Source organism: Sarcophilus harrisii, chromosome 2 (genome assembly GCF_902635505.1).
Source record: "Sarcophilus harrisii chromosome 2, mSarHar1.11, whole genome shotgun sequence".
NCBI classification, from domain to species: Eukaryota; Metazoa; Chordata; class Mammalia; order Dasyuromorphia; family Dasyuridae; genus Sarcophilus; species Sarcophilus harrisii.
Window position 1 is genome coordinate 571,067,578 of NC_045427.1, and position 25,083 is coordinate 571,092,660.

The 25,083-nt window shown below is 36.0% G+C and overlaps 1 protein-coding gene across 25 annotated transcripts in view; it reads right to left on the reverse strand.

The window, feature by feature from the left end:
* ABLIM1 (actin binding LIM protein 1) overlaps positions 1–25,083 on the reverse strand; it is a 396,709-nt gene that overhangs the window by 269,266 nt on the left and 102,360 nt on the right. For 3 of the 25 annotated variants that reach the window (XM_031955905.1, XM_031955904.1, XM_031955910.1), the window contains exon 1: positions 11,320–11,502. The exons of 1 other annotated variant lie outside the window; for it this stretch is intronic. In XM_031955905.1, coding sequence (XP_031811765.1) covers positions 11,320–11,353 — 34 coding nt within the window. In that variant the 5' untranslated portion in view covers positions 11,354–11,502. Of the gene's footprint in view, positions 1–11,319; positions 11,543–25,083 lie in introns of those variants that run through there. 21 more of the 25 variants (XM_031955888.1, XM_031955887.1, XM_023495765.2 and 18 more) reach the window with 16 other exon arrangements.

Sequence of the window (25,083 nt, forward strand, 5' to 3'; positions counted from 1 at the left end):
GTTAACACAGTACCTAATATATCATAAGTACTTAACAGATGCTTTCTCATTTAAATAAAAAGCCTCCCAAACCATTTTTAAACACCTCCAAGAAGCATTTCAGGAGTAATTTCTGATTCTCTACATAACACCATCCTCATTACCAATACATCTACTTTTCTTTCATTATTTCTGTAATTGTTGATCTGCTCGAAGATACATGATAGAATAGAATAGAAAGAAAAAGGGATTTGGAATCAGAAGATCTGAATCTGAATCTCCTACTCATCAAATAAATCCTTTGTGATCTTGATCAAGTTATTTCCCTTTTCCAAGCCTCAGTTTCCTCAATATAAAATGAGGGATTTAGATTTGATGATGTCTAAAGTATCTGTCAGTTGTTTCATGTGTATTGTGTACCCTATTAAATTATAAGATTCTAGAAGGCAAAGATTGCCCTTCTTCTTCTTCCTTTGTATCCTGTACTTTGCATTCCTTCTACTTCCTTTATATCCTCCCATAATGTGCAATACAATGCTCTGCAAATGTATGGCAACCAATAAATGTTGTTGACTAACCATTAACCAGAAGGTGAACTAGACATGAGAATTTCTTTCAGTCTCAAAAAGAAAATGCCAGTTCATTCATACTAACAAAGTTATTAATGAGTGTTAAGTGTCATAGCAGGAAGTATTTACGCATGTGTGAAAATATTTACTTTTAATCACTATACCCCCCTGCAACCTTTGCAAGGGCAGAGAACCACATTCATCATTGTTCAAGTTTCCTAGGTTTGATGAGATTATACTCTTCTGAGAAGCCTGTATATTGTTACAGAATGTTTATGTGTTACTAATTAATCAGCAATCAGAAAGTATTTGGAGAATATTTACTACAATGACAGAAACTTTTAAGTTCCTTAGGTTAGAGGTGTCAAACTCAAATAGAAATGGGAACCACTAAAATATATATAATGATCCCTGTGAGCTGTATATTGATTTAATTCTAAATTTAAAAGTTTTAAATATAATCTATATTTTATTGTATTTTTATTAATTTTGTGAAATATTTTTCAATCACATTTTTAAATGGTTCAGGCCATGCTGAGGCATGTTGTGGTCCATGTTTGACAACTCCACCTAATGTCATCAGTCAATAAGTTTCTCTTAAATGATTATTAAATGTCAGGCCCTATCCTAAGATCTGGGGTTTAGACAAAACAACAGCAATAACACCACAGTCTGTCCTTTCAAAAAACACACCGATCTAATAGGGGAAATGATATGTGAATATCTAGGTGCAGAAGGTGTCTGGAAGGAAGTATAGGTGAGGGGGCAGAGCATTCTAGGCAGGAAGTATAGTTGATTCCAAGGCATTGAAGTAGGAGAAATTGTTGAGTGTTACCTGGATAATAGAATGTGTGGAGAGGAATAAAATGTAAGAAATCTAGAAAAAGAAGGAGACAATCTAGAAATTTTATTTTGCTCCCTGGTACAATTGAAAGTGGGCAGCTAGAGAGTTCAGTGCATGGAACTCCAGGCTTGAAGTCAGAAAAGCAAATCTTCCTAAATTAAAATCTGGCCTCAGACACTTTTAGATTGTGTGGCCCTGGGCAAGTCACTTAACCTTATTGCCTCTGTTTCCTCATCTGTAAAGTAAGCTGGAGAAGGAAATAGCAAACCACTCCAGTATCTCTGCCCAAAAAACCCCAATGGGATCATGAAGAGCCAGACAACTGAACAATAACAACGTAGTGGAAAAAAGAAACAACAGACCTGTATAAATCAGTTACATAATTCAATTTTTTATGTGGACTTAAGGCATTGAATCAAGATCCAAGCAGAAAAGCTACACCAAGCTAAGAGGAACATTTTAAGGAGTCTAGTAAAGACCTCCATCTTTGAATAAGTCACCTCATTGTCACAGGTATTCATAAGGCTTGGACTCACTTTCCCATGGACCCTGGATGCACTGGTGGGACAGTGTTACACAGACTTTTTTTGGGGGGGAGAGGATATTTGGCACCAACAATGCTACTCTTAAAAATACTAATGTTTAACTCTGAAATACCACTACACACCTGTCAGATTGGCTAAGATGACAGGAAAAGATAATGACGTATATTGGAGGGGATGTGGGAAAGCTGGGACACTGATGCACTGTTGGTGGAGCTATGAATGAATCCAACCATTCTGGAGAGGGATTTGGAACTATGCTGAACAAGTTATCAAATTGTGCCATATCCGTTGATCCAGCAGTGTTATTACTGTGCTTATATCCCAAAGAGATACTAAAGAAGGGAAAGAGACCTGTATGTGCCAAAATGTTTGTGGCAGCCCTCTTTGTAGTGGCCAGAAACTGAAAATTGAATGGATGCCCATCAATTGGAGAATGGTTGGGTAAATTGTGCTATATGAATGTTAAAGAATATTATTGTTCTGTAAGAAATGACCAGCAGGATGAATACAAAGAGGCCTGGAGAGACTTACAGGAACTGATGCTGAGTGAAATGAGCAGAACCAGGAGATCATTATGCACGGTAACAACAAGATTATACGACAATCAATTCTGATGGACGTTGCTCTCTTCAACAATGAAATGATTCAAACCAGTTCCAATTGTTCAGTGATGAAGAAAGTTATATATACCCAGAGAGAGGACTGTAGGAACTGAGTGTGAACCACAACATAGCATTTTCATGCTTTCTGTTGATGTTTGCTTACATTTTGTTTTCCTTCTCAGTTTTTTTTTAGATCCAATTTTTCTTATGCAGCAAGATAACTGTATAAATATGTATACATATATTGGATTTAACATATATTTTAATATATTTAACATGTATTGGACTACCTGCCATCTAGGGGAGGTGGTGGGGGAAGGAGGAAAAAATTTAGAACAGAAAGTTTTGCAAGGGTCAATGTTGACAAATTACTCATGCATATGTTTTGTAAATAAAAAGCTCCAATAAAAAAATAAATAAATACTAATGTCTAAAAAGCTTAACTGGGCTTGGCTAACTAATTCATAACATTGATAAGCAACAGGTATAGGAAAACACTTTGATTATGGCCTATGAACTATAATGTTAGAAAAGACACTCTCTAACCCATTTGGTCTAACTTCTGAGGGGACTTTGTAGTCACACTACAAGGAACTCAATTCAAGTGGGATTGACATAGTCAAACCAGATCATGTTATAATATAGATAATGACACTGAACCCCAGAGATATTAAGTGAATTGTTTAAAGTCAAAGAGATATTAGGGAAAGAGGAAGGGGAAAGGGAGCATTAACTATTTACAAACATTTACTATTTTGAAAATTTTAGTATCATATAATTCTACGTTATTGTTTAATATTTTATTTAACATTCACTAAAAACAAATTTTGAGCTCCAAATTCTTTCCCTACCCAATCATTGAGAAGGCAAACAATTATACATAGTATTAAGTCAGGCAAAACACATTTGCTATTCGACAAAGCATCTACTATTGACAAGAGCGAGGAACTATGTTAAATACTTTTCAGATATCATCTCATTTTATCCTCAGAACAACCCAGAGAGATACTATCATCAGCTCCATTTTACAACTGAGGAAACTGAGATAGGGAGTAGTTAAATAACCTGCTCAGGGTCACGTAGGTAAAGTGCCAGAGATCAAATTTTTAATTTTGGTCTTCCTGATCCTAGGCCCAGCATTCTATCTACTATATCCACCTGGTTGTCACTAGCAAGTGGTGTTATTTGGGATTACTATTCTAGCAAGGTAGCTTTTAAACTCAAACTGTCTGACTCCAAGTCCAGGTTTCTTTCTTCTTCATTACACTGCTTCCAAAGAAGTAGACTATCTAATTAGATATATGAAACAAAGGGAATAAAAGATAGCATACAATTAATTGCTAAATTGGTAAACTCAGTTTGATATACATTTATTAAATGCCTAATATGTGTTGGGAACTGTTTTAGGGATACACATAAGAAAAAGAAAGTTTCTGCCTTCAAGGAGGTTATAATCTACAGAGGAAAATAACACACAAAAGGATAAAAAGTGGGAGAAATGGAACACTATACAATGTTCTATGGAGTCATAACCAAGTATAGCTGCAGATGTCATTTGGACAGTGAGCTGGAGAGTCCACATCCCTTTCAGCAGAGCTGAAGGAGTTGGCAAGGTTTTGTCTACCCAAAACTGAATTAATCTGTATGTTGATGAGATTTCAAGTGGGTGGGGCATTGTGTTCCTTAGAGTTTAAACCAAACAGAACTGCTCCAAGTAAATACTACAGTTCAAAATAAGGAAGAGCAAGTAGTATGGACTAGAATGGACCGCAAAGGCATCATGAAGGAAGTGGGAAATAAACTGAACTCTGAAAGATAGATATTCCAATAACATCTTATAGCTCAGAATATAAACCATAGGCATGTGTTTTTTTTTGTTTTTTTTTTTTTAAGCAGGGTACAGAAAAGGTTATTCTAAGGAAATCTGACAACAGTTTGAATAATGACTTAAATTTTTGAGTGATTTAGACAAAAGAGTAGCTTCCAATCTATTTCATAGCAACAGTTTCAGTAAGGAAAAAAAAATTCATAGCTCTGGACATCTAGAGGCAATGATATCTACAAATAGCAGGGGGATGAATTCAATGAGACTACAAAGGGAATCTCAGAGTTGAAAAAGGAACTTTGGAGACCATCGATTTAAACTCCCCTCATTTCACAGGAAGATACCCCAGATGAACTTTCATAAGACACAGAACACCGTTATCTTTGAGACTCTCCCAATAAGATAATGCTGGCTGTCAGCAGACTTTATCACAAAAGAAACAATAGATTAAGAAAGAAATGTAAAGAATATTATCAAAGAAACTGTAAGTGAAAACAAAAAAGACTGGCTTCCCAACCCTGGTGTTCCATTGGTATCTTCTGAACATCAAGATAACATAAGGAAAATCAAAACATCAGGTGATTCACCTGATGGACAAGAAACTCACAGGATGGGCAGGTATAGATGGATTGTACTTGGCGTCATCAGATGGAATACTCAGCTTGCTGAAATCATAGGTCCATATTAAAATCCAAGTGTACCTCAGTTACAAAATTGTGCTTTATAGGGAAGACATGACTGCCTCCAAAGTCCCAGTGAGTTAGCCTCAGAATCAGGACAACAACCAGGTTTCCTAATTCTAGATCCAGTGTTTTTCCCACTCTACAATGATGATCCATAATCCAGAATTTGACATTTTGGTCCATGGTGTCTTTTAGCTTTTAATTAGTTTATTCACAAGTTCTACTAGACCAAAGTTGTCACAACATGCAGCATGCAGGCTATATGAGGCCCACAATACTTTCAAGTGCAGTTAAACCAGATTAAAATGTAATTGATAAATATTTAACATAATAAATCAAAAATACAATAAAACATAAGTCATGTTAATATGTGATTTTCTAAGTCAATATATGGCCTGTAAAGATCCTTTTGTACAATTTAGTGGCCCTCATTTCTATTTGAGATCGACACCACTCTTAGACCATATCTTAAATTCTAACTAGTCAAGTCTTGTTTCTTCCTACATCATTCTGAGGTCTTGATTATTCCTGCTGAATCCTTAATTTTAAAAAAGAGCACCTCATCATTTTTAAACATGTAAGGCTTCAAATACGATACCCAAACAGGAACTTGTCCCTTGTTTTTACCCATTATATTAGCTTATTGTTCTTTTCAACATCTGTCTAGTTATTCAAGTTTATGTATCTTCCAAGTGATCCTTCTTAGATTATAAATTCTAGAGGATAGAAAGTGCATATCCATATAATTTACTATGAACAACAAATTACAAGGCCATATGTTAATAAGTGCTTAGCAAATTTCATTTCATAAAATGTTTGATCTGCTTCATTGCCCAATCCAGAGTGTAGAACACAAGAAAACATTTCATTGTATACATTTTCCCCAAACACAAAATTCCAAACATAAGAGGACAATTAAGTTGAGGGTGAGGGTGAGTTCAAAACTGAAACCAGCTGCTTATGTGTATTAAAAAAAATTGGATATATAGATTGATGGTAACATCAACCATTCACATGGTTGAAAGTGGGTGAAATGGTTCATTTCATTGCTTTAAAAAAAATTCAAGGCCTAAATACATCATTGACAATAAATATATTCAATTAAAATGCTAATCCTACACTGGAAATTTGTGTATCCTCTATATATTGTATTTTGAGTCCTTTATGACATTCCACATTTTATGCCTAAATAATGTGGTTAACACAGAGAGCATTTAAAAGAATAACACCAGGTATTAGGAGCTTCCAAACCTATAAAGATTTCAAAGTTTCTACATTGTCATCAGAAATGGACAGTATAGGTGGTGTGCCTCACAAAATCAAGGTCAGATTTAAAAATTCTTAATGAAGTTTCAGTCTCCAGTTTTTCTAACATGACTGACATCCATTGTGCTTCTTTCATCTTATTCGGTTTGGCTTTTCACTTTTGCTCTTGTGACATACTCCAGAGATCTGATTTACTCCATTCTTGACTGACTTGCCAGCCACACACTAAGCAGAATTTATTTGCAGTAGCTACTGCTCCTGAAACTTCAAAATGGAAACTCTACCCAAGTATTTTCATTATTTCATATGGCACCAAGAATGTTATTGTCTGTTTCTCTCTGGTTTCTTTCCCAAGGATCTGATTTATGTGTATTGTCAAGTTGACATGTATTTATTAAGCACCTATGATATGCAGACACTGTGCTAAGTGCTGGGGGTACAAAGAAAGATTTTTAAAAAATGGTCTTTGTTCTCAGGAAGCTCACAGTCATAGTGTGTGCATGTATATAAGATGTGTATATGTTTATAATATGTATATATATATATATATTTGTGTGTACCTAGTTATGTGTATACCTACTTAAATTATATATTTATATAGTCAGAAACATACATACATATATCTACTGAATATGCCATACATATACCTACTTATATATGCATAAATATTGTATTTATAGTGTTAGAAACATGAATGGAATCCAATGAGAATTCCTGCTAATTCTCAACATTTTGAATTTGTATCTTAGCTGCCCTTCAATAAATAATTACTAAGTTAAATTAAAACTCTATACACACATCTCACAGGCAAGATGTCCAATTTGGCTTATAGAAGAGTGTTAGGATTCTTACAAAGTACTAAGTCAGTGGAATTGATGAGATAATGATTCTCTAATTTACATGTACTTAGTACTTACTATAATTTCACAAGATTCACACCTTTAAGAGAGCATATATAAGGAGGAGCTGTCAGGGCCACTAGAAGCTCTGAGCCTCAGCCAGGATTCAGTCGAGGAGATTCACAAGCCAGAGAAGGCAGCTTAAGCTACAGAAGGCCTCTAAGAAAAACTAGCAGAGCCCCAAGTGAAGGAGATAAGACTTTGAAGGAGACAATAAAGGATTTGGACTTTAACTCTAGCTGCATTTGGGGTGATCATAGAACTGAAGGGAAGGCTGCCTCCAGAAGCCCCCCAAGAAACCTGCTCCCAGAGAACAATATATTTTAGAGAAGAACATTACAGAAGAGGGTAGAGATGCACATTCCTAAATTGTCGTTCTTTATCTGTAATTTAGTTCAACAGCTGTTTAGAGAGCACCTATTATTATATGGAAGTCACTAGGGATGATATAAAGATAAATAATGCAGGGCAGTCTGACTCTCGTGGGAAGGGGAGTAAGACATGCACACAAATGCTTATAACACAAAGTAGAAGCATGAAAGTGGAATGAGAGAAGTACAAACTGGCTAAGGAAAATCAGGTTATTATTGACTAGAACAAGAGAGGGCTTCATGGAAGACTGACTGAATTTGGTCTTCAAAGATAAAGGGGAATTGAGCAGGTAGGATTGCAAAATGTGGTGGGTAGGGCATTACACTGAAGGCTAAGAGGGTGAGAGAGCAAAAGCCTAAGGCTATTCCATGTGTTTTGTTTAATTGATTTTGTTTAATGAGAGAAAAGGGAAAGGCAATAAGCATTTAAATGGCTCCTACTGTGTATGGGGCACTGGGTTAGGTACTTTAAAAATGTTATCTAACTTGTGCTTAATATCCCTATTTCACAGTGGAGGAAACTGAAGGGAGCAGAGGTTGAGTGATTAGATCAGGATCACACATAACTGAACTCCAGTCTTCCTGAGTGTAGTTTCAGCACTCTATCCATGAAGCCCTCAAGTTCAGGAGAAGCAAACATGGAAAAATACATAGATGGAAACCTTAGAATCAGGAAATCTTGGTTTCAAGTCTTTCCTCTGTCACACCCTGTTTAGGGGACCCTAGGCAAATCACTGAAACTCTCAATGCCTAAGTCATTTTTTAAGACCATCATTTGTGGAATAGATGCAAATCTGTGTTGGTAAGTGTTCTTGCTTTCATTATACCAGTGATGTCACAAGCTTAGTCCCCCTACCCCCAAATACTGATATGAATATCGATATAGGTAACAATTGATAATCCAGTTTGATATATTTGAAGGGAAGTATGATAATAACTTACTTTTATACAACTCATAGAAATTAAAAGTTTTCTTCTGATGAAATCAATAATGCAATCATAATAATTCTTATTTTTATCAGTGGGGAAATTAAGGTAAGAATTGTATGCTTAATTTTTTTTTTTTTTTTGGCTGAGGCAATTGGGGTTAAGTGACTTGCCCAGGGTCACACAGCTGGGAAGTGTTAAGTGTCTGAGGCCAGCTTTGAGCTCAGGTCCTCCTGACTTCACAGCAGGTGCTCTCCCCACTGCACCACCTAGCTGTCCCTGTATGCTTAATTCTTGGTTCTTTTGTCCTTCCATTCCTTTAGAGAGAAAAGGACTAAGAACAGAATTAAGATCTCATAGCCACTTCCTTTAGCAAAGTGGGAAGATGAGGTAGAAATTTGTTTTTAAGAAGTAGTTAGGGCCTTGATCTCAATACAGCAAATACATCTACAGCTGGTTGACTGTTCACTACACGTAGCCCTTAATTTTAAAAAATTAATAAAAACAAATTTTAAAATAATTTTCAGGAGTATTCTTTAAAGTTAATTTATAGCAGTGAAACCCATTATTTTCTATGCATAAGGTGTGTTGAATTTTTTTTCCCCTGTCTAAAACAGGTTTGCCAGCTTCTTTAAAATTATGACTGTGATTCTAGTAAACTGTTTAGACTTCTGCAGATAGGGTTTCTGGAGACTCCAGCTGGCAGTAAGCAATGATTCCAAATACTTTAAAAAATATGTCATGGGGAAGGGTGTGGAAGAAGGAACAAAAAAATAAAATCCACTCATTTTCAGTTTGATTCTTAAAAACATTGGGACTTATAACCTTCTTTATATTTTCATCACAGTTCTTTTCAAGGTGTTTCAGATCTATATTTCAGGACATTTTTGCCACTTAACTAGATGTATGAGCAAGTTGCTTCATTTATTTAAACTTCAATTTCTCTATCTGTAAAACAGGAGTACTAATACTAGCATTACCTATTTCACAGGTTTGTTAGGAGGAAAGTCAACTTTAAAGAGTTGTGAAAATGCAATTATTATTATTTACAAAAAATAAATCTCCCTTGAAATGAAAAATCCAGTGTACTTAGGATAGTAAGGAACACAGAAATTTTAAATATCTAAGTATATTTCTGTCCATACCACATACTATATACACTTATATGCATGTACATATATACACATACATAATATATACTATAAAAGGATATTGTTTTACATGGAGGCATAAGAATTAAGGACAAAATTGACTAATCCTTATTAATAAATATTAATATGATTATTAAAATTCATAATTTTAAATCAAAGCCTACAATGCCAAAGAAAAACCAACAGAGTTTCTTCTCCAAATGGACCATCCTTGGCAGCAGACCAAATCCAGCATTCAGGTGATTACGGGGTTTTGGAAGGAGTTGAGAGGGAGGAATAAATCTGAGAGACAGCTCTTGGCTTATTCCCTTCACTGGTCCATTGTCAGTTTTAAATTTTGTAATTCTAGTGTTTGTCAGCTTCCCCTTTTCCCAGTAAATGTACTACTATTTGAGTCAATAAAGAAAATCAAACTGCATTATCAAGCTTTTACATCTTCATTTCCTATGCAAAATAATGTTTGCTTATGCCACATGTGGGGGTGGTGGGGATTTCTAACACAAACAGCCACCAATGAATTATACATTATACTTTGAGTACAAACCAAGGATGTCAGCTCATAACTCTTTAGTCATTCTTAACACATACATACATGTTGGTGCATGTTACTCAGACTCTTCATGCTTCAAAATAATAGGCAAGAAGGCAGAAGAAGAAGAAAAGAATGACCATCAATGATGAACATTCAGGAAACCTGTAACTTCCCAAATTAATGCAGGCAAAGGAAAAACAACAGAAAATCGAAAGTAAAGGGCAGGGAGTGTATGTTCTTTCTGCTTTGAGTTACATGTTATTCTAGTCTCTAGACACTGAGATAAGTTATACTCTCTTATTTCAAGGACTCCAGGATCGATGGAGTCAGCCTCCCAATTGCTGCGGGATTCCATGGACCATCCAACGTATTTGTGTTAGATCTATTTGGAAGTCCTGTCTGATGGAGACAATGCTAGCAGCCATCCTTGGGATCCTCATTAGAACAAGCCACGTTTCTCTTGTAGCTAGCCAAATTACAAAGCATTTTTTTTCACTAAAACACAACAGCTATTTTAAAAACAGTTCAGAGAAAATATTTGATCCCAAATTATTTCCTGTTTTTTAAAAAAAAGGAGTAGAGAGAGATAAGAAAAGGCTAATTTTGATAAATGTATAATCAGAAATGGAACTAGAATGACAATTGGTTATGAAAGAGAAGAAACTAGCAGAAATATAGGTAATAAAAGTCCACTCCAAACAGATCCTTCAAGACAAGGAACCCACATCAAAAAATGAACAGACCCTTTGAGGCTTTTGCAATAAAGAAAAGAATACAAGATATTTTCTACTCAATGAGTAAAGGTATTATGTCTACAAATAATATACATGCTTGCCAGTTATGCTACACATATATGTCTGTATGTATATATATATATATATATATATATATATATATAAAGCTTATTTTCTGTAAAAAATCTGCATAAACATCATAACATATATTATATTACATAGTCACAGATTGTCAGCTTAACCTTATAAATTAATAGAAATTCTCTTGTCTTATCTTTAAAGAGAAGTAATAAAAAGCCCATCTGAAACCTCACATACACATATAGTATGTATGTATGTGTGTATATATATTATATATATATATATATATATATGTAATCTATATATAGTACCTTTGAAGTCTTCGATAGTATAGTGGGGATCCATAAGTGTAATCACCAGCTCATTAATATTTCCAAATCTTCAAATGCACAGCCTTTCCTTACTAGATGGTTGACATACTGGAGAGCTGAAACCAATATTTCCAAGAGGAGTTTTAGAACTGGCTCTTTTCCCACTATTTTGTGGGCTGACTTGGAAGTGAGGGAGTGGTGCCATCACAGAGGGTGTGCCACAGCTACAGCCACAGCCAACTCAGGAAGAATGATGATTTTCCTGTACCATTCTAGTTCACTGCTCAGCCCTATTGTGGGTAAGCATCTCTAGCCCAAAATATTTGCCTTAAATGTTTTATTCCACAGCCCTGCAAAATTCTCTAGCTATTTGAAAGCAAAAACAAACATCTTTTATTGTCATGACATCTCAAATACTGTAATTTATAGGTAATTGGTTTCTAAAAGATGAAGAAATATATGTTCCCCAACTTCTCCATAAATTGAAGTCCAGATTTTAGTCAACAGTAGCCAATTCCAATTCGAACACACGTAAGACAATGAGAAATTGTTTTATTTTCCCAAAATTTCGGTTTCATTTTCTCTTTTCAATAGGCTACTTTCTCAACCAGATGGGCATTGATTTTTTTTTATTAAAAACTTATTTTGGAATAGCTGCCTTTTACTACTATCAGTCTGGCATTATTCAACCTGATTTTGGAGACTTAGTTTTCTTGACAAAGTGTTAACATCAGAATGTGAGATAATGCATTAACTTTGAGCCTTTGTACATTAGTCACGTGGCTGTCTAAAAACAATTATCTCATCTGGAAAGTCTCAGGAAAAAGGGACTATTTTTCCTCTGTGAGTAATGCTCTGCTGTTTAGTCCCCCACCCCACAATTTCATGCTTCTCTTAACTACTATCAAATATATATGAAGACTACAGATGTAAGCAGTGCTCATGAAGGAAAAAGTACCTTACATTAGCTCTACAGAAGACACATTGGCCACTAAGTGGTCAAGGATTGACAAACTTTTCTAACTGCAAAGTAGAAATCGCCTTGACAATGCCCATTAAAATTGCCCATTTGAAGGTTCTGGGAAAATACTAGGCTCAATCAACTGACTCAAGAAAGACTATCCAATCACTGCTGTGTTTTTACATTTGGAAAACTAATCAAGATACCAATTTCATTCTGGATCCTCACCAATTCTTGTTCTACAACTTGTAAGAATTGGTCTGTGGTGCTGCCTAAATTTGTGGGCTCCCACTGGGCTTTCTCATTGTGGACACAGCCTGGGAACTTTACGTGCTACTGATAACTTTCTCCTGACTTGGCTCAACTATCAGGCGCCACGCAAAGGATCACAAATGGGTTACATACCGATAAAATGCTTGGCGTTCAACTGGCTGTCATGTGTTGGTTGCTGCCAACAAGACAGTGGAATTTATTAAAATCTCCCCATTAAGATTTGTGTCTAATTTTCTCCTTGTCGTGTTATTTCCATAGTTCAACTTTTTCCTCTTCTGAAGTAATTACTCAGGAAGTCAGCACCATCAGAATTTTACCAAGGAGATGGAAAGACAGACTTTACGATGGCTTTTACAGCTGTTTCGCATTCTCATCAATTGACATTAAGAAATGTTCTGAATCTGTTTTATTCCTTCCTCTATCCTCCTTTTATTTTCTCTAGTTGGTTTTTAGAGGTCAAAAAATAATCTTAAATAGCTGTTATTTTTCTGGAGTCTGGATTAGTGGTCTAAGAGATATTAAGAATGGTCTGTTATTTTGTTAAGATATCACTCCCATTTTAACAAGGAGGCAGTGTGTTAGAATAGAATACAATAGCCTTGAACTTGGGAAGAACTGCATTCAAATTTTTCCTCGGACACTGTGTGGTCCCAGTGTTATGCCACAGTTCTTTTTTTCTCAGTTTCTCTAAATTGTCCTGCCTCAGTTTCTCTAATTGGTCCTGCCTCAGTTTCCCTAAATTGTTCTGCCTCAATCCCCTTAATTGCAAACCCACCCCCCCTCCAGTGCATTAAGACTGGTATAACTCAGAAGTTATAAATTGTTGATGTGTAAACTCAAAAAAGGGGAATCCAGACATTCTGTCTCCTGTCAGACACTTTCTTAACTCCCAGCTTGTTAGAATTTATGGTCATATCCCCCCAACATATCAGAACCGAATTGATGGTTCCTGCATGGAGATTCCCACTCACCAGAGTTTGGACTACACACCTCCTGTCTTTGTTTAGCCACTGGGTATAAATATGTCATGGGAACTCACTCTAGATGCTGGATTCTTGGAGACAATAGTCTCATTCAGCCTTGGGACCAAACCATGGATCCATTTGGTCCCAGTAAATCTCTCCCTTTCAAATAAAATATTAAAAACTCTCTAATCTCTATCTTGCCTCAGTTTCTCCAGCATTACAGCAGGCAAGCCATTTAATCTCTGTTTTCTTCAAGGAACTCCCAAGGATTTATATATTATCAGAGGGTTCTGTTTTGTGGAAGAAATTTCTTATTCTGATAAACTCACAGAAGCTTCTTAAGGTTTACTGTTTTAACTTTAACTTTTTAAAATAACCCACCCCCCCCGACACTGATACATTGTTGGTGGAATTGTGAACGAATCCAACCATTCTGGAGAGCAGTCTGGAATTATGCCCCCAAAGTTATCAAACTGTGCATACCCTTTGATCCAGCAGTGCTACTACAGGGCTTATATCCCAAAGAGATTTTAAAGAAGGGAAAGGACCTGTATGTGCAAGAATGTTTGTGGCAGCCCTCTTGGTAGTGGCCAGAAACTGGAAACTGAGTGGATGTCCATCAATTGGAGAATGACTGAATAAATTGTGGTATATGAATGTTATGGAATATTATTGTTTGGTAAGAAATGACCAACAGGATGATTTCAGAAAGGACTGGAGAGACTTACATGAACTGATGCTGAGTGAAACAAGCAGAGCCAAGAGATCATTATATACTTCAACAACAATACTATATGATGATCAATTCTGATGGACGTGGCCCTCCTTAACAATGAGATGAACCAAATTAATTCCAATAGAGCAGTAATGAATAGAAGCAGCTACATCCAGCGAAAGAACTCTGGGAACTGAGTGTGAACCACTACACAGAATTCCTGATCCCTCTATTTTTGTCCGCCTTCATTTTTGATTTCCTTCACAGGTTAATTGTACACTATTTCGAAGTCCGATTCTTTTTGTACAGCAAAATAACTGTTTGGATATATATACTTATATTGTATTTAATTTATACTTTAACATATTTAACATATATTGGTCAACCTGCCATCTGGGGGAGGGGGAGAGGGGAAGGAGGGGGAAAATTGGTACAAAAGGTTCAGCAATTGTCAATGCTGTAAAATTACCCATGCATATAACTTGTAAATAAAAAGCTATAATTTTAAAAAAACAAAAAACATTTTACTTTGGGGCAGTTAGGTGGCAGTGGATAGAGCATCAACTCTGAAGTCAGGAGGACCTGAGTTCAAATTTGACCTCAGACATTTAATTAATATGAGGAGACATTCCCACATATGTTAAAGTAAAAAGAATAAAAATCCATATAGAGAGTCCCGTTCCCATAAGGTCTTGCACATATATAACTCTTCTAACTGATCTACAAATTTTAAATATATTGTTAAATGTCACTGCACCCTAATAGACTATGTAGAAAAGGGAGACTGATAAGTAGCCAGATTTCCCTACTCCCATCCTCCATTGCTACAACAGAACTGGCTCACAGTCTTGAAATGACTAATTTTAGAAAATATGGAATAAAATCACTCCCTGAGGTCCTGAAAAAACATGAGTGAAAACTGTATGAAAAGACAATCTTTGAGAAAAAGATTCAGTTGATGGGACTAATTGTTGCTATTATTACTATTATATATTAGTTGGTCCACCATAATAGTCTGCCACCTGGAAGGTTGACAATTTGGTTAGTTTGTTTAAAATAGAATAATGAATGTTGATAGCACATATATGAACATAGATCTATATAGATATCTATGTTTGTAGATTTATATACATCACTCAATATAACATCATCTCGTGATTCTTGCAACAACCTTATAAATACTTATTGACTAAATTATGAGAGAAATACTATAGGTATGATTCCTATTTTGTGGATAAGGAAACTAAGATTTAAGAAAGTTAAATTATGTTTTGGGATTATAAAGCTCTAAGTACTGAAGGTGAGGTTTGACCTCAGATCTTTCTTGGGTTCAAAATTCAGCACTTTCCTCATTACATTATGCTGTTTCAATAAGAGAGGCTCTCACAGCAAGAAAAGTTGGAACTGCTAGCTAGAACAAACAAAAAGTGTGACACTCTGAAGATGACATTACTAGAATCACAAGACTACATACTTCATTATATATTTCAATACTGAACAACATAGTGTGACTGAAAGACTGGAATGTTAGGACACCTAGGTTATAAATGTTACTAACTGACTAGATTGTCTTAAGTAAAACACAGAGCCCCTGCTCCCTCTCTGTCTCTCTGTCTCTCTTTCCATTCTGGGTTTTTTTTTTTTTTGTTTTGTTTTGTTTGTTTTTTTTTAAGATATGGATGCTTGCCTTGTTTTCTTCACAGGATATTGGAGAAGATCAATTAAAAGTGCTTTCAAACTAGTATTTATAAAATATAAGAGATTTAGTCAGAGGTATACTGAGAACAAATCAGTGAATTTGGAATTAGAGCCCTTGGTTTTCAATTTAGGTCTACTAGATCTTTTTGAGTACTGTGATGCCTCTAGGACTCAATTTTCTTATCTATAAAATTAAGTGTTTGAACTAGATGGTAACATATCCATTTCAACTACAGATTTATAAAACCACTGCTGTTTATTGACAGGGTTGGGAGCTATATTCACTGACTAGTTAGTTATTCAAAGATTTGTATAATGCTTTAGCAAGAAAGTGGGGTAATATAGATCCTACAATAATAGAGTTAATTTTTCCAAAATGGAATGACTTGAGATGATTCCAGACTCTAGGAAACATGCTATCCAACTTAAGGTTTCTTCATATATTTGTAAGATCATGATACAGATGAGGAAGTAGAGAGTCCTAGAAGATATGAGGAAGAGTACAAGGGGAACAAATTTATTCGTGTAGAATGGGATTCCTAGAATATTCCTAAATAATAATTTTTGCATCATGCAAATGACCCACACTATATAACAGTGTAACTCTTTAAAATTCAGTCTTCCAGAGTCAAAACCATCCCCAAACCACCAAAACCAACTTTGTTATTCTTATGAACCTTCTCATATTAGCAAGAAATATCTGAGGGCAGAATCTGGCACTAATATAACCACAACATAAGACATATTCAGCATTATAGAATTTTGAGATACCTTTCTTTCCTCTATTTTCTTTCTCCCATCTCTCTCATCCCATCTGTCCCCATCAGTTACAGTGACCTGTGGAAGTTTATTGTAAAAACAGGTATTTCTCTGTAGTGATTCTTTTGATACAACTATTTCGGTCTTGCCATATTGTTGAGAAAGCCTCATTGTATGAACAAAAGAAGGAATTACTTGTGGAATCAAGAAATTGCTCATTCTAAGTAGAACATACTTTTAGATTAAATAAAAATGACTCTATGACTCTGCTTTTTTCTCTATATCTAGGTCTTTGCTGGATTATTGCGGCTGTCTCAAGACTTCGCTTCTCTTCTTGCTCTACCTGTTTTTTACTCATTGACCTCATCTGCTCCCACAAATTCAATTATCATCTTTGCATAAATTATTCCCAATTTTATATAACCAGCCCTATTCCCTCCCTTCCACCTTTGCCTCCAAGCACTTTTTTTTTTACTGAATTACACATTTTTTATATCATATGAGTGCGACATGACTACAGCATAAGTAAAGTTTTCAACAAATGTCTTCAGCAACAGAAGCTCATGAAGGATATTTACTGGTGCCAATCAAATACCCTAACTCAAGGTCATTTTGTTCCATGCACAAAGATACACATTCTAAATGGAGTCTGCTGTCATCAGAAGTTAGGAAGGCAGGATAAACACCTACCAAACATGTGTCTGCTCTGGAAAGTTAAATCCTTTATTCCACTGCCTACTGCATATTTTATCTAAAATATCATCAACTTGATATAATAGCTTCAAGTTTCTCTTGAAACTATATTTCTTCGTTTGTGGCAGCCCTTTTTTTAGTGGCAAGAAACTGGAAACTGAGTGGATGTCCATCAATTGGAGAATGGTTGAATAAGTTTACGGTATATGAATGTTATGGAATTTTATTGACTGTAAGAAACAATCACCAGATGATTTCAGAGAGACCTGCAGAGACTTACATGAACTAATGCTAAGTGAAATGCGCAGAACCAGATTACTGTATGCAGAAACAACAAGATTATAAGATGATCAATTCTGATGGTGGCTCTCAACAATAAGATGATTCAGATGAGTTTCAATAATCTTGTGATGAAGAGAACCATCTACACCCAGAGAGAAGACTGTGGGAACTAAATCTGGATCACAACATAGCATTTTCACTTTTTTTTACTGTTGTTTGCTTGCATTTTATTTTTTCTCATTTTTTTCCTGTTTGATCTGATTTTTCTTGTGCAATAAGATAATTGTATAAATATGTATGCATATCTTGGATTTAGCATATATTTCTACTATGTTTATTAACATATATTGGATTACTTGCCATCTAGGAGAAGGGGCAAGGGAAAGGAGAAGGAAAACTGGAACACAAGGTTTTGCAAAGGTTAATGTTGAAAAATTGTCCATACATATGTTTTGAAAATAAAAAGCTTTAATTAAAAAAAACTATATTTCTTCTCATTTAAAGATATTGTCACTTTTTTAGGGAGCAAGAATGTTCTGTCCCAAAGCAACTGACTTTCCAACCTTCAGCTTGAGTTCACTTTGGAAATTTAAATCACTGACTTCTTATTCATTTAGTTTTTATTCTCACTTCAGACCAGTCCTTTTCAAGCTCGTGATTAGACTATGCCCTATTGAATGTGTTAGGTGTTGGATTACCCTAATTCAAAATAGGTCACCATTTTATCCAATGAGTTTGGAGAGTGGAGAAGAAAGAAGAGAAAGAATGTAATCCTTTGCATCCTTCAATAATATGGCTTCTGACCTTTTCATCCAACTGAAGCTACTCTCTCAAAAGTTACTGATGGTCCTTTAATTGCCAAATCTGCTATATATTCCTCAATCCTCATTCTGCTCAACCTCTTAAAAGCATCTGACACTTTAGCCTCCTAGCTCCTCTAAACTTTCTGGGTTTTCATTTCATTCAGATATAGAGAAGGAGAATGAAAACCCATCATGAGGTTCTCATCAAATGATCATCTTATTCTTTGCTTTAAAATTTTTAGTGGAAGATGTCATGTTCATCCAATGTACCTTGATTTTTGTCTTGCCACTGGACTTCAATTACTCTAGAATAGAGCTTAAGACTAATGACATTGTGCAACTTCACTTAAATCCATTTTACACAAATCAAGATATCACCCCATGATGTTACTGGTTCTCTTTGAAAATGAAGGATCAACAAGAAGTAACAGGGATCTCTCTAATCCCTAAATCAGCTATTTGCAGTTTTGGATAGTTCTCCTCAAAAGGAATTTTTTCATAACACAAAGGAAAAATCTTTCTCTTTATAACCTCATTCCATTCATCTTTGTCTGCCTTCTTGGACCAAGTAGATAGAGTTCAATCTAATCCCTCTTCCATAGGAAGGATTGGAGTTTTTTGTTCTATTTAACTCTCTCCCTTCTCTCCTAGCAACTAAAAACAGCAGACCTGAAAAGAATAAGCTCTAAACTTAGCAGGTGATATCCCTTAAATGACAAAACTGTCTCTCCTGCCTTCATGGATGAAAAAGTCCTATCATCTTCATTTTTGTGCAGTTCCCACTCTGAAATTCAAACATGTTGATGAAAAAACCTGGCTCAGGTACTCAGCAGCCCTTATCAGTTCCATCTACTAATAGTAACCCTCAGTAACCTGGGCTATCAGTTTGTCCCTTTCAGAAATTAAAGGTGATTCAGTGGACCAGTTGTAAACCAAGAACTCTAGCTTAAAAACTTCAGCGCTGCCTTCCCCTTCCTCCCCCCCTCCCCCATTATTTGCCATTAATAAATCTCTGAGGACTCACTAGCTACCTGCCTCAGTTTTAGGAACTATGCAGATGGAGGTCTACTTTAGAATACCCAACATTCACAAATCTAGATTTGCAAAACATGTTAATTAGAATAAACGATCAATATTATGTGCTGGCTAAAGGATCATTTGATTTACAAAAAGATTCCCCAGAGGAGAGTCCCCTCTTAAAGATAAGTATGTATTTATGCATCATTAGCTATTCGAAAGAAGTCAAGGCAGGAAAAATAAGAGCCTTAGATGACACTGCCAAATCAAGGCCAAAAATGATGATAGAGCTTTTCTAAATTTATGATACACTTCAATGATAAAATGGAATTTGTTGTACAAAAAATAGTTACATAAAAATTTCAAACCCTATCTCCTAATAGAATTGTCAGATTTGGTACATTAAGAAGAAGCTATTAACCCCTTCCCTAGAAACTATAAGAATTAACTCAACAAATATTTAGTGTCTGTGTTCACAGCTTTGTGCTAGAAACCTGATGGAGAATGCAAAGTAATTAAACACCCAGTCTTTAGCTTCACTAAGCTTACAGACCTGGCTCCTGAATCCACAATGGATTCCTCCATTAAGTGCTAATTAAGCACTTTGCTTCAGGAAATCAGAGCAGGAGTGCTTCATTACAAAGTTACAGCACACCAGGAGCAACCTCCTGGATCAGAGTACAAAAGGGAGAAAAAGTTTCTTCTTATGGACTTATACAACCAAAGCAGACAAGAAGCTTTGTTTGTAAATCCTGGACTCAATAGTACATTGTGCTAACAGTGTTTTCTGGCACACCTGAGCTTCAAGCTTCTCTTATGGTGACTAGGACAGTCACTCTTTGCAGATCTTAGGAAATAGCCAGAAGACTCATCCACCTACACAGTAGACTCTTCCAATCATTATCACTAAATGTTTATTCAAGTCAGAAATTCCATAATTTCGGAACAAGAAGCAGTAGCAAACAGAAGCAAAGCTCATTGTTTAGGTGGTAGCCCAAGGGGAAATTGGTGATGGCACATCTGGAAAATCATGACATAGTCCCTGCTCTATGTTAATCTACCTCAAGGCCATTGTTGTTTATTAAATTCCTACTAAACACAACTACAACAGTGGATTATTGATTGGGAGTCAGAAGGAAAATCAGAGGTCATTCAGTCCAACCTCAACATTTTATATGAGAAACTGAGAGTTTCTCAAGGGACTTGTTTAAATCCTAACAAGCACTAAGTGTTATATTAGTAAGAACTAATAATGACACATTGCTGGGAGATAAGAACCTTACAGTCCAAAGAGGAGACACATATACAAGTGAGTTGATAAGAGGTAGAATGGAAAGAGGCAGAGACAAGGTTAGCATGAAGTGCTGTAAGAAAATTCAAGGAAAGAGAAATCTGTTTCCACTTGGGAGATGGAGAAAAGCTTCATTGAAGAGATATCATCTATCTAAGCTGGACCTTGTGGAAAGAGGATATAGGCAGGAACTGAAGGAATGAAGGTACACAAAGGAAATAGACTTCATAAATGAATGGAGTTGGGAGAATTGATATCAAGATCAAAAGTCAGTAGTCCAATCTGAGTGGAACTAAATTGCATGAGGGGAAATAGTAAATACTAAACAATGTGAAATAATGCACTAATTCAATAAATATTCATTTGAAATATTCATTCAATTAAAATATTTCAAATATTCATTTGAATTAAGCTTGCAACGATTCATGTTGATAATGACTAGAGATTAAAAGACTTGAGAAGGTTGATCATCCTAAGAAGGGTTAACAGGTAGGTACTTCATAAGCTAACTGACCTGTACCTGACTCAAAATTCCTCCTAAAACATGCTTAATAAATGGTCACAACAGGTCTTTTGCCTGAAGACCTCAAATGAAGGGAAATCTACTACCTATCAGGGGCAGCTCGTTCCATTCTATAAACCGCTTTGATTAAGATATCCCTAACCCAGAACTAATATCTACTTCCCTGCAACTTCTATCCACCAATCCAAATTGTACCCTTTAGAGCCAAGCAAATTAAGACTAACCTATCATTGCAATTCTTTCAAATATTTTGATGACTGTCACGCCCTAGCCCAGCCCTCAATGAGAAGGCATCTCCCCTCATGCATTATCACCACCATTCTTTCAGCTGATTTTTGTGTGGAGTAGTCTCCAGTTAGGCTCAAGTCCTATTCCATCTTGGTATCTATACTTTAGATACTCTTCCAACTTCCTGATTTTTTTTTGTCTGAAAGATGGAATCTGGAACTGAACACAACAATCTGATGTGATAGGACTAGGGGAGAACCTAATGAAATTATTATGATGTTATAATTCTCTTAATAAAATCTAAGATCATGTTATGCTGTTGACTCACTGAGCTCAAAGTCAATCAAAATTTCATTTTTTGAATAAATAATATATGCTTCTCTCCATCCTATACTGGAATTGAATTGATTATGACTGCTATTAGAAATTTTATAAAATTTCTCTGAAGCTCTTAGGCCAAGGACTACAGGGATTCACTTTGCCTAAGTTTCTCTCTGTGTCTGTTTCTCTGTTTCTCTCTGTCTGTCTCTCTTTCCTTTAATGTCTTTTCAATGTCTGGAAAAGGAAAGGAGAGATCATATTTCTGAACAGCAGAAAGATCAAACACAGAATCAATATTTGACTTCTCTGATTTGTAAAAATAAAACAAAAATTTAAAAATGGGCCAAACAATTTTCCTGACCCCACGGCAGAGTAACATGGTCTAGCTCCTCCCTAAACTCAGTGCTCTTTCCATCTTCAGTAGATGTATATTCATTCTTAATATGCTCCTTTGGATTTAAGTGGTACTTACAAATCCATCCCAGTCTGAGTCACAAATAGGAACAGCTACCAAAAGTACAAACTGAAACTGAGAGCTCAAGCAGCCAGCCGAACTGGCCTCTCAGGCATTAGGCCAAATGCACCAGAGAGGTGAGGTGTTCTGTCCTTGGGGGGTGCTGGCACTCCTTTTCTCAAGCAGCTGATCCTTGCAATAATTACAGTAATGCTGCCAGAAAGAGCCTTCCCTGCCCTACCTACTCCGCTCCAGGGAAGGTGCCACCGACACACCAGCAAATGTCAGGAAGGGCAAAGAAACAGAGGGATTACACATGCCAGGGGAATAAGGCTCTATCTCAGCAGAGAAATCTCATTTCTCAATTGAAAAATGAGGCCAGAAATCCCTATAGAACAATAAGCAAGAACATGATGAAGTTGAGAGGAGCATCTACTTCAGGTTTCTCTAATACTTGAACAGGTTACTCTTACCAAGGAAAAATGTCATTAATCCTTTGTGTCTTAATATATGCATTCTATGAGGTGTTAGTATTGAAACTAATTTTCTTATTGACATTTAATTTAAAATCATAAATGTAGAGAAAAAATAAGGAATATATTCCCCAGGGAAAAAATAAGAAACAATATGGGGCACTTAAGTAGCACAGTGGACAGAGCAGTAGGCTTGGAACCAGAACATTTCTGAGTTTAAATGCAGCTTACTACACTTACTAACTCTATGATCCTGGGCAAGTCACTTAACCTTAGTTCCTCATCTATCAAAAGAAATGCAGAAGGAAATGGCAACATTCCAGTATCTTTGTCAAGAAAACTCCAAATGAGGTCACAAAGAGGCTGACAAAACTGAAAAGAATGAATAACAACCGCAAGAAATGATCTGTAATAAAATCACAATACAATAATTATGAGAACGTAGATCTTTGTTTCAGGAAATGCTGGCAGTACTATTAGTTTTGCTCCTTCCTTTTCAGAGTCCTAAGCTGGTCACTCCCAGTTAGTATTACTAATGTCTTTGAAAGACATCTGAGGATCAGGTAGTTTTCATGGCTTAGCCCATGATTGGGTGGGGTAGGAGTGGTTATAAGGACAGGAGTTGAAAAAGCAAATGGAAGGAAGCATATGTATTTATATCCAGCCACAAAGTGAATCGGCTATATAGGATAACTGCACAGAGAGCTCTGACTTCTAATAAGAAAGAAGGGAATAAAATTCTATCACTTGGAGTGAAGAATCAGGCACTTCGGGTAGAAAATGGTGAGTTTAGAGGCCTTGACAGTGACCTTAGATCAGAGACAAGGGTGGTTAGGATGACTAAATAATAATAATAATAATTGGAAGTGTGTTTAAATATTATCAGATCTATTCACTCAAAAGATCTCATTTTAAAAGTTCAGTAGGCCATTTCCCAGTAGCAAAACCATCAATAAGCAGATAGAAGCTATAGAAATAGAAAAGCAGCAGCAAAGTATAAATGGATGTGGAAATATGGATATGGAAAAGCAAACATGGACCATGCCATTTAATGGTATTGGGAGTCATGTGGACTATCTAGATCTTGAAAGAATATTGGGGATACCTGATTCTATAGCAACTCTAAATATTTTCTTATGTGGATGTGTATGTGTATATACATATATACACATTATACATATAACACATGGGGATGATTCTAGGAAGATGGCAGATAATAAATTTCAAGCTTTCCAGATTTATCCCACAAATAGAACAAATTTGTATCTCAGGGTGAAGACAAACTGGTGAAAAATCAAGATTTGGGGCAGAACAGGGGGTCCTCCAAGTACAACCCAACAAGATCTGAAGAAAGACCCAAGGCGGGGATTAACTCTTGTGAAGTGCAAAAACCTCCAGGCTAGCTTCACAGAAACATAAAGTAGGGAGCCCTAGGGCCAGCTAGGTGTGGCTAGAGCCTCAGCAGGAACCTCAGGGACTTTCACCTCTCCAACAGTTGGTCAAGTTGGGGTTTGATTCCAGGTAGATGGAGTGAACTTCCGCTGATTAGGAATGACAGGCCTAGATGTGTTGCAGGGATGTTGCCCTGGGTGATCAGCATGCAATGAGTGCAGAAGTATTGGGGCAGGGAGATTGCCGGTTGTGGGCACTTGCTGGAGGGTGGTGTTCTTGGTTTGGGGTTCCTGGTGAGAGTGGAGAGCTGAAGGGAAGGTTGAGGCACCACCTCATTAGAGATGCTTACATTAATATCTCTTATTTAAAAAAAAAATGAACCAACAAAGAAGAAAGAACCCCACCATGGGAACAGGGAAGACCGGAGTTCATTTTCAGAGGACACTTTAGTAACAAGAGCTTCTACCCCAAAGAATAATGTGAAATGGCTTCCTACTCAGAGGGAATTTATAGAACTTAAAAAAGAATTTAAAAATCAAATGAGAGACAATGAGGAAAAACTAAAAAAAAAAAAAATCCAAGAAAAACAAGATTATGAAAAAAAAGTTAACCAACTAGAAAAGTCTCAAAGATGGAAAACCATTCTTTGAAAATTAGAATTGGGCAAGGGCAAGCCAGTGAAACTATGAGAGAGCAAGAAATAACAAAATGGATTATAAAGAATGAGAAAATAGGACTGAATGTTAAACATAAGAAAAATGACAGATCTGGAGAACAAATCAAGAAGAGAGTATATAAGAATAATTGGCTTGCCAGAAAATTGTGACCAAAAAAAAAAAAAAAAAAAAAAAAAAAAAGAACTTTGACACAATAATGTAGGAAATAATCCAAGAAAATTGTCCTGGAATGATAGAAC